Genomic DNA, 16,160 nt, shown 5'->3' on the forward strand with positions numbered 1-16,160 from the left:
TAGCATAGAACGCTGAGAGAGAGCTGGACACTCCAAGCACTGATACCCAGTTTGCAAAGTTCTAAATGTAAGCTGCCCCCTAATTGGGTACTGGGTGGCTCCTTCTGATTGGACACTGATATTGTACAGTCTTTGCTTATTTACAATTTGTATTCTTTTGTTATACATTTGATTATTGATTAGTGTTAATAAAACCCTTAATATGTTTTTGTTCCCAAACTGAAAGACTATTTTACGGTCATAATTGAAATACTTAAAAAAATACAATTGCTGCTTGTTACAGTTCTGTGTAATAATGTAGCTGTGTGTATGTGTGTGTGTAATAATGTAACAATGTATGTGTGTATGTGTGTATGTGTAATAATGTAACAATGTATGTGTGTATGTGTAATAATGTAGCAATGTATATATATGCATTGATACATTATTACACAGAAGTGTAACAAGCAACAATATATATATAATGTACACACACACACACACATTTAGTTTACATCTTTCCCCATCAAGGTTTATTTCTGTTCATTTTGTTTTTTACTTAATTTTTATTATTTGTTTTGAGAAAAAAACATTTTATCTGAAGCAATAATTGTAATTTTAGAAACAGCTGATTAAAATAGTCCACTTTCAGTTTATCCCCAGATAGAATGTGTTATTTTATATTCCCCAGACACATCAGTTTGCTTTGGTTTCATTTCTCAATAGGGCATAAGAGAGATGCATTGTTGGCCATGGTTATACCTGTGGCTGCGCTCTAGCTTGTCTTAACAGTTATAATCATCAACCAACCTCTTCCTGACTTTGAGTGAAAGAAATATTGAAAATCTATCCAGTCAAAATCTAAAAGATAACCTAGTTGTTCACCTGACAGTGTAAGGGTCACTGGGACTAAACATAGGCTCAAGCATTTACATCACACATTTAAAGGATCACTATAGGGTCAAGAACACAAACATGTATTCTTGACCCTATAGTGCTAAACCCACCATTTAGGTGGCTTGCCCCTCCCTTAGCCCCTCTATGAAAGTTTAAAACTCATTTTATTTCCAGCGCCGCGCAGGTCTGCTGGCTCTGGCTCCGCCCCCTTTGTAACATCATCGAAGTGGCCGATTTTTAGCCAATTCAATGCTTTCCCTAATCGGCACGGGGGCGGGGCCAAATGACGTTTTGGCCAATCAGAACCACCTCATAGAGATGCATTGAATCAATGCATCTTATTTTATGCACTGACCCCAAACTATATATATATATATATACTAGCATGCAAGAGTGTGAATGTTTGTATTTATGTAGTGTGTCAGTGTGTGTACTGTAGGGGTGTTTTTGTGTAATGTGGCTACATGTGTGAATGCTGGGTGTATTTTTAGAGCATGACAATGTGTGGAAAATTGGGGTGTATTTACAGGTAGTTTGCATGGATGTGGAGGTGAATTATTGTAGAATAGTAGTGTGTGAATGTGGGTTGTATTCTTGCAGCATAGCACTGTATGTGAATGTGGAGTGTCTTTGTGCTGCATGGCCCCTAAGATTGAAAAAACGACTGGAATCTTAACAACATGTTAACACGATCTAAGTTAACATGTTGTTGCTAACTAAAACAAATATGCCATATATACAAAATGAAAATGGAAAAAATCCAAGAATTCTATAATTTTGTAGAAAATTTAATTCACTGTTTAAATTGAGTTATTTGACAATTTCAAAATAAAATGTTTCAATCAGTTTATATATATATATATATATATATATATATATATATATATATATATATATATGTGTGTGTGTGTGTTTATTTGAGTAAATGCCACAGTTTGAGAAATGAGTCACAGCAGTCAGATTTGGGTGCATAGGATTGTGTATATGCTCTAGTTACAATACTAACAGTAAATGATCAGAGGGTGAAATACATTCTGTATATAAGAACTGAGCACCATTTAGGCAGTATATCAGCCCTGGTTAAAAGATATAGAGTATATGAGCCCTAGTTGCAGTATAGGTATTGTATGAAATCTGGGTGCCATACAGACAGTACATGCACCTTGGGTAAAATACATGTATATGAACCCCAAAAGCATAGTCAGTATATATGCCCAGTCTGTATATGAGCTCTACATGCATAGCAGTCAAAATATGGTCTCTAGGTGCACACTAGACATTAACATACTGGGCTGGATAATCACAAGAAAATAGCAAATCCTCCATTGAAGTTCATAGGAAAAGTGCCATTCATGTAAATTCTTACTCTGCTCAGATAATCCAACCATTCTATCTACAGCAAATATTTCAAAGAATGCAACAATAATCTGTTCCACTGACTTATATAATGACATGAAATTCACCAGATCCCTTGCGTCCATAGCATACTGAATACAGTATGTCAAGGCACCTGTTCTATCCAGTACGTGAGGCGGACTGGGATTCTGTGTGTAACATTCTGCACATTATAAAATACATATTGATGGGGGACGGGGCCTGACTGTAATGGCAACTGGTCATGTTTCATGGGAGCTCCACAGGAGATACTCTATAAATTACACATACTCCTACAACTGACAGCTTTTAATAACTAGATTCTAAGGCTCAGATTGTTATGACTTTACTGTTGAAAATCTACTGTTACACTGTAGCGGTACTTACCCTCTCCAGGGGCCGGCCGGGGTCCTCCCTTCTCGCCGCGCGCGGTCCTGCTCCTGCACGAGCCGCGCGCGGCTCAGCCAACGATGGGATCAGTCAGGCGGGCAGTGACCGCGAGAAGCGGTCACATGTCCCGCCCGACACTAAGAGCGCGCCGCGCGTCTCGGGCGCGCTCTTAAAGGGACAGTGGGAGACTAAATTAGAATCAGTCTCCCATTGGCCCCTGTCAGGCCACATTCCCCATTCACTCACGTTTTGGGGGCGTGGATATGACAGGAGCCAATCAAAGTGAACCTTAGGGTTTTTATACTCACCTGTTTCCCCTTGCTCCTTGCCCTATCGTGGTTTCTGTCCAGTTCCCTTTAGTGCTTGTATCGTTCAGTTGGTTTTTTGGTGCTTGACCTTGGCTTTGTTCCTGACTCCGCTCTCTCCTTATCCTTGCTTGCTTATCCGCTGTTTTGTCCTCTGTGTACCAGTCCTCGGCTTGTTCTACGTTACGCTGTCTCTCAGTTCCCTTGACCTCGGCTTGTTCTGACTCTGTCTTTCTCTCGTCCTAGTCCGGCCATTCTAAGGTCCGGTAGACGAACTCTGTTTCTTGTCTCTTGACTGTGAACTATTCCTGCGTGTTGGGGTATATTACCGTGACATTACGATAGGGCCATGGACCCCGCAGGTTTAGGTCAACAGATGGCCACTCATGAGGCTAGATTCGCAGAACAGGATCACCGTATGGATCAAATGGCTCAAGCCATCCAGACACTGTTATCCAGATCTGTTCCGGTACCTGTACCTACGCCTCCTGTAAACCCTATACCGGACACAGCTAATATGTCTAATGCTTCTGCACATCTAACCCCGCCACCTAGGTATGGAGGGGACGCTAAGACATGTAGGGGATTCCTTAATCAAGTGGAATTCCACTTCGAAATGTACCCACGTTCATTTCCCACTGACAGATCTAAGGTGGGTTTTCTTATGCACCAGCTTACGGATAAGGCACTAGAATGGGCAAATCCTATTTGGGAGGCTAATGGGCCTATGGTACACGACTTTAATAGCTTCCTCACAGCGTTCCGTAGAACATTTGACACGACTAAAAGGTCAAAAAATGCCGCCAGGGCATTAATGAGAATAAAGCAAGGATCTAAATCTGTAGCCGATTATGCTATTCAGTTCCGGACCCTTGCCTCACAGGTAGATTGGACTAATAATGGCCTTACTACTGCCTTTATGGAAGGTCTGTCTGATACTATCTTAGATGAGGTAGCAGCTAAGGACCTCCCTGTACCCCTGGAGGACCTGATTGACTATCTTATCGATATAGATAACAGGATCCGTGACAGGTTATATACCAGGTCCAGAAATAGACATTTTGTTCCCTTTAACTCCCCTAGAGCTGAGACTCCCGAGGGATCTAAAGGTTCTGAGGAGGAACCTATGCAGTTAGGGGTTGCTAAACTTACCGACGCTGAAAAGCTTTATAGGAGAAAGGAGGGACTTTGTCTTTATTGTGGTAGGAGGGGTCATATGAGACAAGAATGTCCCGTGCGTCCGGGAAACTATCGCACCTAAGACCGTATAGAGGACTGGCCTTGGGTGTGACATCACAGTCCTCACATTTGCCTCTTAATAAGTTACTTCTTCCTGTTTCCCTGCACCTTGATAGTAACTGCATAGCAGGGAATATACTAGCCCTGGTTGATTCCGGAGCGGCCGAAAACTTTATTGATTCCAGTTTTGTCAAGGAGAATAACATACCCACCAGAGAGAAGGAGACACCCTTGGCCGTTGAGGCCATAGATGGTAGACCATTATGCTCTCCTATTATCACACATGAGACTGTTCCCCTACATATGTCTACAGGGGTGTTACACTCTGAGACCATTCGGTTTCAGATCATTACTTCTCCTTCCTCTCACCTCGTGTTAGGGTATCCTTGGTTACGTACTCATAATCCCACCATTGATTGGGAGTCAGGACAAATAGTTTCTTGGAGTGATTCTTGCCAAGAGTCTTGTGTTGTTAAAGTCACCCCTTTGAATTCTACTCATATTCCTCCCGTGCCTACGATCATACCCTCTCAGTACCTGTCTCTTAAATCTGTTTTTGATAAAAGGGAGGCTGAAAGATTGCCACCTCACAGGCCTTACGATTGTGCTATTAATTTATTACCTGGTACGATGCCTCCCAAAGGGAGAATATATCCTTTATCTCCTCAGGAGAATCTGGTTATGGAGGAATATATCAAGGAATCTCTAGAGAAGGGATTTATAAGAAGATCCTCTTCCCCGGCAGGGGCTGGGTTCTTCTTTGTGTCTAAGAAAGATGGCGAATTAAGGCCTTGTATTGACTATAGGGGCCTTAATAAAATCACCGTCAAAAATGCGTATCCCATACCTTTGATCACAGAACTTTTTGATAGGCTTAAACAGGCCACAGTTTTTACTAAATTGGACCTTAGGGGTGCTTACAACCTCATACGTATCAAAAAGGATCACGAGTGGAAGACTGCTTTCAATACCAGGAGTGGCCACTACGAGTACACTGTGATGCCCTTTGGTCTTTGTAACGCCCCAGCAGTTTTTCAAGAATTTATTAATGATGTCCTACGTCAATTTATACATACATTCGTTATAGTATACTTGGACGACATATTAATTTATTCTAATGATTTACAGACTCATCACATGCATGTTAAATTAGTGTTGAGAACTCTTCTGGTAAACGGTCTCTATTGCAAACTCGAAAAATGTTCATTTGATCAATCTGAAGTCCAATTCTTGGGTTATATAATCTCTGCCAAGGGTTTTCTGCCATTGTAGCGCCTATAACCAGAATGACCAAGAAGGATGGTAATACTCATGTCTGGAAACCAGAAGCACTCGAGGCCTTTGAATTCTTGAAAGCTACATTTGCCTCTGCTCCTGTTTTACAGCATCCTGTCCCTTCACTGCCCTTTATTCTTGAGGTTGATGCTTCTGAGATAGGGGTAGGTGCTATCTTGTCTCAAAGAGATTCACCTGAAAAGCCGTTACACCCTTGTGGCTTCTTTTCCAGACAGATGTCTAAAGCAGAGAGGAATTATGATGTAGGCAATCGTGAACTCCTTGCTATCATTTTGGCGCTCAAGGAATGGAGACATCTGCTAGAGGGTACCAGGGATCCTATCCTCATTTTAACGGATCACAAAAACCTCTCATACCTTAGTGAAGCAAAGAGATTGTCTTCTAGGCAGGCCAGGTGGTCTCTGTTTTTGTCTCGTTTTAATTACATAATCACTTACAGACCGGGTGATCGTAATACTAAAGCTGACGCTCTGTCCAGACAATTCGAGACTACTGACAAACTCGAGGTCGATGTTACCCCTGTCATTCCGCCTGACAGAATAATAGCGACTACTGTTCTTTCTATTTCGTCTTCTCTCTTACAGACTATTCAGGCTAAACAAAACTTGGCTCCTGAGGAGAGGCCTGCTGATAAGCTATTCGTTGATATACCAGAGAGACGAGACATCTTGTCATTATATCATGACACTAGAACTGCTGGACACCCTGGTATTTCTAAGACAGTCTCAGCAGTTTCTAGATATTTCTGGTGGGCTTCCTTGCGCAAGGACGTCACCGATTACGTTAATGCCTGTAGCACTTGTGCCAGTATGAAGTCCTCCCACAGAGTTCCTTGTGGGTTGTTGCATCCGTTACCCATACCCGAGAGGCCATGGTCCAATATATCCATGGATTTTATTGTTGAATTACCTCCCTCTAATGGTAAAACGGTCATCCTGATGATTGTGGATCGTTTTTCTAAGATGGCTCATTTTGTGTCTCTTGTCAAATTGCCATCATCCAAGGAACTTGCCTCTATCTTTGCCGGGGAGGTGTTTCGGTTGCATGGTATTCCCACTTCGATCGTGTCCGATAGGGGTAGCCAGTTTATTTCCAGATTCTGGAGAGCGTTTTGTGCAGAGATGGGTATCTCCCTCTCGTTTTCTTCAGCCTACCACCCCCAGTCTAATGGAGCTGCTGAACGTGCCAACCAATCTCTGGAGCAGTATCTTCGCTGTTTCGTGTCCCACCATCAGAACAATTGGGCTGACCTGCTTCCTTGGGCTGAGTTTGCTCGTAATAATGCTGCTCATGAATCCTCCGGTAACAGCCCTTTTTACGTTGTTTATGGCCGGCATCCCGTGGTTCTTCCAGCTGCATTCTCCTTACAGGGCATGCCAGCTCTGGACGAACATTTGGCTAGTCTACGTAATACTTGGGAGCAGGTTCAGTGTTCTTTGGTGGCCTCAGCTGCTCGCCAGAAGGTTCACGCTGACAAGCATCGCAGGGCGGCTCCATCCTATGCGGTGGGAGACCGGGTTTGGCTTTCTACTCGCAATATTCGTCTTCGTGTGCCTTCTATGAAGTTGGCCCCTCGTTTTATTGGTCCTTTTCGTATCTTACATGTGGTTAATCCTGTCTCGTATGCATTGGATCTTCCAAAAAATCTACGCATTCCTAACGTGTTTCATACCTCCTTGTTAAAACCCCTCCTGTGCAACCGTTTTACTCGGCATATCCCCCCTCCTCCTCCGGTTTCGGTGGAGGGCCATGAGGAGTTTGAAGTGGCGGCTGTAATTGACTCTCGCTTGCTTCGGGGTCGCCTCCAATATCTGGTACATTGGAAGGGCTATGGGCCTGAGGAACGCAGTTGGATTTCCGCTGACGCTGTTCACGCTCCTCGCCTTGTGCGTTCTTTCCACGCTCGTTTTCCTGCCAGGCCTGCTCCTCCCCGCCCGGTGGGCGTGTCTTCAGGGGGGGGTACTGTAGCGGTACTTACCCTCTCCAGGGGCCGGCCGGGGTCCTCCCTTCTCGCCGCGCGCGGTCCTGCTCCTGCACGAGCCGCGCGCGGCTCAGCCAACGATGGGATCAGTCAGGCGGGCAGTGACCGCGAGAAGCGGTCACATGTCCCGCCCGACACTAAGAGCGCGCCGCGCGTCTCGGGCGCGCTCTTAAAGGGACAGTGGGAGACTAAATTAGAATCAGTCTCCCATTGGCCCCTGTCAGGCCACATTCCCCATTCACTCACGTTTTGGGGGCGTGGATATGACAGGAGCCAATCAAAGTGAACCTTAGGGTTTTTATACTCACCTGTTTCCCCTTGCTCCTTGCCCTATCGTGGTTTCTGTCCAGTTCCCTTTAGTGCTTGTATCGTTCAGTTGGTTTTTTGGTGCTTGACCTTGGCTTTGTTCCTGACTCCGCTCTCTCCTTATCCTTGCTTGCTTATCCGCTGTTTTGTCCTCTGTGTACCAGTCCTCGGCTTGTTCTACGTTACGCTGTCTCTCAGTTCCCTTGACCTCGGCTTGTTCTGACTCTGTCTTTCTCTCGTCCTAGTCCGGCCATTCTAAGGTCCGGTAGACGAACTCTGTTTCTTGTCTCTTGACTGTGAACTATTCCTGCGTGTTGGGGTATATTACCGTGACATACACTCCTTTTTGGAGTTTATGATTGTTCATGGGACACCAATGTTAGTCCCAGAAATATTCCCCCCCTAGTGGGGTGTTGTCAATATCTGAAAGTAATGGTTTCGCCAAATGGGTAGACAACAATAATTTCTTATGATGGAATTTAACATTGTTACCTCATCAACATATGTACGATGCAAATGGCTTTTGTTCCGATGTATACACTATTGTTTAAAATTGTATAAATGAATAAAAATAAAATAAATAAAAATAAAAAAATAAAAATATGTAACATTTATTTCCTACTGAAAATAAAAGGACCACGGATGTTATCAGTAACAGCCTCAATATACAATTGATACTTTTTTTGCCATCCAAACCAAATGTATGGTGGAAAGTGTTCAGTGGGAGTAGTGGACTCATCGGCCTAATTTTAGAGACTAACTGAGTATCTCAGTCGGTGACTGAGATGTTTATTGATATTTAATTTTCAATAACTTGATTTAAATACATCTAATTAAAGGAGTACTCTAATTACCATAGCCAGTGCTATGTTACTAGTGTTGGTTTGCCGTTTGCCCAGTGCTCTGAGCAATTCATTGCAATTCAGGTTGTATACATTAAATAGTAGTCTAGGTTGAAAAAAGACCATCAAGTTCAACCTTGAAAAACTTTATTTTATGCTGTTGATCTAAAAGAAGGCAAAAAATCCAATGATACCACAAAAAAGGCAAAAATATTCTTCTTTACTCAATAATACCAATCAAATTTCTTCCTGGATCAAGAACATGTTCACGTACATATACTAACACTTACAAACCTGGATAAAATAACAAAAAAACTAAACGCACACATATTCACTGTGCACACATATTCACCGTGTACATTCATGCCTACACAGATTTTGGCTTTTTTTTCCCGTTTAACTATTTTATCACAGTCTGTCAAATCTGATGGTCATTTCTATTTTTTATTTTATTTTAACGCTTTGACAATATATTGAATGAAAATTAAATTGCACTTATGATGGGGGAAGCACTGGTAGACCTAGGTTACTGTTTGTTGGCACCACCCCATTGTAATTTTTTTGTGTTGCTCAGCACCCCTCTTCACTTATGTATATATCTTTGTGTGTCTCTCCTGATCACCTCTTATCCCTTTGTTTGTCTATTAACCTGTTTGTGTTTCTCTTAATTGCACATCTTTTTTTGCCTATCATTTTGCACATCTTACCCATCAATCTTATCCCATCTTACACACATTTGTCTCTTACCCCCTTTTTAATATTTTACTCCCATCTTGCATCTCTTACCCCCTTGTAACTCCACCTATATCTCTTCCTCCCCCTTTTGTGTATCTTATTCCCACCTTCTGCATATCTTACTCCCTATCTTTTGTGTTTACATTTCTCCCCCTTTTTGTTCACTTCCTCAACCACCTCCTCCCCATTTTGTGGCTCTTGCTGTGTGGCGTCACTTTGTGGACCATGATAGGGATCATTTTTATCGTCTGCCTGGCAGGAATTGTTCACTGCTTGAAATGCCTGGAGGGGGTGGTGAAATGAGCATCAGTTGGTGTGAGCAGAAACCTGTCAGGAAAAAAAGATCCTCAACCACACTAAGTGCTACACAAGAGTAACCAGCAGAACCTTTACCAGGTTCTTAGAGCACTTATGGTGTCACATTCCAGACAAGCTTATACTTTCCTTCCTTCCCAGCGATGCTGTTTGCTGATACTATCTGTGTAAGCATACTGACCAATCTCAAACATTGACTTTAGTTCTTACCCCAATCCTGTCTTATCCTTGCTAATTCTAGTCCTGTCTAAACCTCCCAAATTCCATAACCCGACCACTAACCCTAATACTAACATTAACCCCAACACTTACACTAACCCTAACATTATCACTAACATTAACCTAAACACTAACACTAACCCTAACATTAACCCCAACACTAACCCTAACATTAACACTAACATTAACCCTAACATTAACACTAACATTAACCCTAACATTAACCCCCAAAACTAACCCTAACATTAACCCCAACATTAACACTAACACTAACCCTAACATTAACACTAACATTAACCCTAACATTAACACTAACCCTAATACTAACATTAACCCTAACATTGACACTAACCCTAATACTAACATTAACACCAACACTAACTCTAACATTAACACTAACATTAACCTCAACACTAACACTAATCCTAACATTAACCCCAACACTAACCCTAACGTTAACCCTAACACTGACCATAACACTAACATTACCCCCTAAAACTAACCCTAACATTAACACTAACCCTAAAACTAACATTAGGCCCACACTCCTGCCCCGCAGATGTCAGCCGGCAGGGGAGACCTAATGCGCATGTGCGGCAATGGCAGCGTGCACACATTAGCCCTCCCCATAGGAAAGCATTATTCACTGCTTTCTTATGGGGATTCAGGCGACGCTGGAGGTCCTCATGCATAGCGTGAGGACGTCCAGCGTCGTTTCAAACACTTTTTGTGTTTTAAGAAGCCAGAAGTACCTCTAGTGGCTGTCTGATAGAATTTATAAAAACTGCAATAATTACACTTGCAGGGTTAAGGGTGATTTGAGTTGGCACCCAGACCACTCCAATGGGCAGAAGTGGTCTGGGTGCCTGGAGTGTCCCTTTAAATAATTACAGTCAATTAAAACAATCTGCATTTCCCATTCTGTAATAAACGATGGGAACAAATAATGGATGGGTAGAATGGGTAGGTGGTCGAAGGCTTAGGTCCAGCCATGAGGACAGAAATGATTAGCATTGGCCAGAATTTCAAGCTGGATCACTTCTCAAATTATGTCCATTGCTGTGACAATACACTTGCAAGGAATGCAGAGTTACATTATCATATACTCATCCTTTAGAATAATCAAAAAGTCCACTTAATTAAATCTAATGTGCTTGTGGCTAACCTAAAATATTAGTTGTCAAATTGTATTTTCTACTCTATGTATGTTTGTTTTTTATTTGCTTATCCTACTTGTTATGTTATTAGATTACAAGAGTTATTTCTGTTTATGTTAAAGAGAAAAAAAAATGTAGCAATATATAAAAAGAAATAAAAAAGAAAGCAGTAGGAATCACTGTACTAAGTGAGTAGCCTCAGGAGATTATTCATGCACACAAACTGCCTTTTATTCTGAATAAATCTTTTAAAATCTAATTTTGGACTACTATAATATCTATATCTGATGCTGTGAGTTCCCAGCAGTATTATACCAGTCAAAGACCAGTTCCTTTTGGCCAACCTTTTCATTGTCATTCCTAGTCTACTTTATTTGTTTTTTGTCTATCTTATATGTTCTGTGTCCTCTTGTCCTCATTGTCATTTTTTTTCGCTTACACTTATCCTAAAACGAGAGAAATCTCAATGTATCTTTCCTGGTAAAATATTTTATAAATAAATAAATAAATAATACTAAAGTATTTAGCAATTGAACTAAAAAAATGCAAGATTTAGGTAACGATAGCTGAGCTATTTTTGTTATTTGATTTGCATCTCGTTACAAATCAGTGTTTAGTGAATAAAACCACAAAGACTCTTCATTAAAGTGTGAATAGTCTGGAATTCACAGGGGAATTGCAAATATTGGAATAAAACTACCGAGCTGAAAATGTAATAATTTTATTAATTATTATGGCCAAAGGATAGCAATTCCTGTGTAATGCCTGACAATTCACAGTTTAGTAAATAAGTCTCAGGATTACTCACAAGCAGCGTTACTCAGTAAAGTGTGAACTGTAGCATAAAAAAATGTAAACGGCAAGTTGTAGGCTAATATATTTCCATCTCAGCTATAGACTTTGGTGAATAACCCTGTAAACTGTGAAATGTTGGGACCTTGGCAGTGAAATTCAAACTTAAAGGACAAAATAGCTCAGCTGGAAAAATAGTTGATTGAGATTTTTTCCAGTTCAGCTATTTTGGGCTAATATTTTCACCAGTAAATTCATGAGAATTCCTGTTTAAGTGAATAGCTCTGACTCTCGTTTTTGAAAATTTTCATGAATGACTTATTGTATTTATAGTCCACTTAGGGGAAAGAGGGGGGGGTGGAGGGAGCAAGGGTTATTTACTAATCAATTCCCATCCTCAATTCTCAGTTCACTCTCTCATTTCATTGGTCAGTTCTTCCACACCCTTCTTTTACTATACTAGTTGATTTTGACACAGGCATCATATCCAATCCATCAATCCCTCTGATGTACTATTATGTCTCCGGTGTTTCTTTACACCTTTCCTCATAGATTTTAAGCAGGGGCTTCTTTAAGGGTAAGGTAAAAACGTAGATTGCTAGATTAGTTTTCATTGAGGGATTTTTTTTTATGACAGTTGCAGGTGAGGAAGCAAGATGCAGGAAGGGAAAGCTATTAAAGGACCACTCTAGTGCCAGGAAAACATACTCGTTTTCCTGGCACTAGAGTGCCCTGAGGGTGCCCCCACCCTCAGGGTCCCCCTCCCGCCCGGCTCTGGAAAGGGGAAAAGGGGTAAAACTTACCTTTTTCCAGCGCTGGGCGGGGAGCTCTCCTCCTCCTCTCCGCCCCGTCGGCTGAATGCGCACGCGCGGCAAGAGCTCCGCGCGCATTCAGCCGGTTGCATAGGAAAGCATTTACAATGCTTTTCTATGGACGCTTGCGTGCTCTCACTGTGATTTTCACAGTGAGAATCACACAAGCGCCTCTAGCGGCTGTTCATGAGACAGCCACTAGAGGATTAGGGGGAAGGCTTAACCAATTTATAAACATAGCAGTTTCTCTGAAACTGCTATGTTTATAAAAAATTGGGTTAACCCTAGCTGGACCTGGCACCCAGACCACTTCATTAAGCTGAAGTGGTCTGGGTGCCTAGAGTGGTCCTTTAACAGTTTAATTAAAGGGATCCTATAGTGCCAGGAAAATAAACCTGTTTTCCTGGCACTATAGGCTCCTGGAGGGCCCCTCTCCCTCGGGGATAAAGGGGTTAAAACCCCTTAAGCCACTTACCTGGTCAGGCTCCACCCACACTCCTCCCCCTGCCGTCAGCTGACTGGGAAGACCTAATGTGCATGCTTTAGACCTCCCCATAGAAATGCATTATTTAATGCTTTCCTATGGGGAAAATCTGACGCTGGAGTATGGACCTCCAGCGTCAGATAACGGGCTTAGAGCTGCAATGTACACATTGCAGTTCTCTGGAAATGCAATGTTTAACATTGCAGCACTAAGTGCAAAAGGGTCACAGCACCCAGACTACTTCAATTAGCTAAAGTGGTCTGGGTGCCTACAGTGTGCCTTTAATATGCTTTCCTGATTTTTTAAGGATTTTTTTTTTTTTTGAAGGAATGCTGTATATTATATAAATACTACTAATAATAAACAGTGAATTAAAAAAAACAAAAAAAAAACAACGTAAAATAAGCCAAAATTTTTAAATTTAACAGCTTGGCTATTTCCAATTGAGCACAAATCACTGCTTAGTGAATAAGCCATTAAGTGTCATTTAAAATTGATGTAGCAAAGTCCATTCTGATCTTTGTGTGACAATAAAATAAACTGTCTTTTTATCCATTTAAATGTGCTGAGTACAATACTGCAATACTTTTTATTTTGCTTCTAAATATGCTTAATGTTTGCTTACTGTCACAATTACTGATCACTTTAATGAGGCTTTCTGCTGCACCTTTGTCTTCAAAAAAGATCAAAAGTCACTAAACCAGTTGCAGTATTGTCATTATACACCTGGTCTGGGAGCAATTCTTGGTCTTTAATCATTGATGCACCATAGGGGGTGTTGTTATTTTAATTCAAAATATAATTTGACACATTGACATTTTCAGCACAACAACCAATGCTTTTCGCATAAAACATCCAAATCTCTCTGACTGCCAATGACGTAATGCTTTTTATTTGACTTCATTTAGGATGAGTAATAATCTTCTGGCTCACGTTCCCCCCCTCTCAGAGTGGTTTGTTCCACGTTCCATTGATTGGCTGTCTTGTGTGGATCTTTGGAACGTTCGAAAACAGAATGCTGTGAGGCACAATGGAGGATTTGGAACAAGAGCCGCGGCGCCAAATTCAAATGTTTCGCAGGAATGATAAGAACCGAGCTACGGTGTCTACGTGCTCATCGCTCGGTATGGAGATAAAGCGCAAGAAAATCCGGGAGAGCGCTCTCTTCCCCCAGCAGGAAGTGAGTTTAAATCTGTGTTATCAGTGCGTGTCACCACTCAGTCTGTCTGCACTGTCCCGTTTAGTACAGAGGGGCGGGGAACACAATTACATGAATGGGTCTCATCATGTATTTGGGCAAACACCCGAATTATGATGGCATTAGCTCATTTTCTATTTCTAAAAGATTGTGTAATATATACAGAAATAAAACCTGCAAAATATTTTCTTTAGGGTTTTATTGTCAGTGAGATACCCCCCCCCCCCCCCCAATGGGTATCTCACTGACAATAAAACTACCTGTGTCAACAATGTATATGGTGCAATTATCTGAAACATGACTAATATTGTCAATTATTATTTATAATATTAATAAAGCTCCAACATATTCTGCAGCGCTGTACAAGGTGGCCCATCATTCCTACCCATTCAGATATCTTATGTATCTGTGTGCTGGATGGGTAGGGACTTATGGGCCACCCTGTACAATGGGTTCTACTCTGTATGACCTGAAGGGAGTTTATAGTGAATTTCATATTTAAAGGAGCATTATAGCGCTATATAAATACTACTAATTATAAACAATGGATTATAATGCACTGAAAATTGAGCTGTGGATAGGACACAATTGCTGCTATAGAAACATTCTGTGTTGTAAAAAAAAAAAAATCTGAATACAAATCTGTATTCCTAACGCTAAAATGTCCCTGCTCTCTCCCCCATGAAAAAACTAAAATAAAATAATAATAATAATAGAAAAAAAGATTTACAAATCTTTTTCAAACACAGAGGCTTTGTCCAATGTGATAATCCAATCCAATGCTCTTCATAGAGGACCATTGGGGACCTAATGTACATGCACCATGCATGCATTCAATTTTTCAATAGTAAAGCATTAAATCAATGCTTTCAAATGGGGTGTCCACGTCACATGACTGAGTTTTACTTAGTGTAGCGGAAGCACCTCTACTGACAGCTCCAAGAGGAGGACTTAATGTAAACATTGACGTTTCTAAAAAAAACTGCATTGTTTTACATTGCAGTATCGAGGACAGGGACGATGCACCCAGACGACTTCATTGAGATGAAGAGATCTAGGTGTCTATAGTGTCCCTTTAGTGAATAAAACAATTGTCTTCCAACCAGTGGCCACTAATTAATAACCAGTGGAAGTGTTTTTTTGTCTAGAGGTTCAGAACCACTGCTCCAGTGGCGTACGTACCGCGGTCGCAGGGGTCGCAGCTGCGACCGGGCCCGGAACTCCAGGGGGCCCGGCCGCCCTGCGGCCCCCCGCAACCAGGTAGCAGCTGCCACACTTAGCGGCCCCGGCCCGTGAGGCAGACCGCCGGGGCCGCATGTCAAGGGGTCCATCGGGTGGCCCATGCTGTCAGGGCCACCCGATGGACATGGATTGTAAGGGGGCCCGGTCTGCGCTGGGCGCTTTAAGTGCTCAACCGGGCCCCCTGTGATGAGATCATCACACGCTGGGAGGAAGTGACCGCACGTCACTCCTCCCTGCATACTGAGAGCCCGCGCGGGAGGAAACAGAAAGGAGGAGGGAGTCAGAGTGGGAACTCTGACTCCCATCAGGCTGAGCCACCACTGGACCCACACATGGTAGGAAACATTTTGTGTATTTGTGTCTCTGTATGTATGTATGTCTGTGTCTCTGTATGTGTGTATGTATGTGTGTGTGTGTATGTCTGTGTCTCTGTGTGTGTGTATGTCTGTGTCTCTGTATGTGTGTATGTATGTCTGTATGTCTGTCTGTATGTCTGTGTCTCTGTATGTGTGTATGTATGTCTGTGTATGTGTGTATGTATGTCTGTGTCTCTGTATGTGTGTATGTCTGTGTCTGTGTATCTGTGTGTATGTCTGT

The 16,160-nt window shown here is 42.0% G+C and overlaps 1 protein-coding gene across 1 annotated transcript in view; it reads left to right on the forward strand.

The window, feature by feature from the left end:
- Positions 1–14,149: 14,149 nt before the first annotated feature.
- RTKN2 (rhotekin 2) overlaps positions 14,150–16,160 on the forward strand; it is a 112,567-nt gene continuing 110,556 nt past the window's right edge. The window contains exon 1 of the mRNA XM_063435118.1: positions 14,150–14,303. Coding sequence (XP_063291188.1) covers positions 14,154–14,303 — 150 coding nt within the window. The 5' untranslated portion in view covers positions 14,150–14,153. The remainder of the gene's footprint in view (positions 14,304–16,160) is intronic.

Source organism: Pelobates fuscus, chromosome 10, assembly GCF_036172605.1.
Source record: "Pelobates fuscus isolate aPelFus1 chromosome 10, aPelFus1.pri, whole genome shotgun sequence".
NCBI lineage: Eukaryota > Metazoa > Chordata > Amphibia > Anura > Pelobatidae > Pelobates > Pelobates fuscus.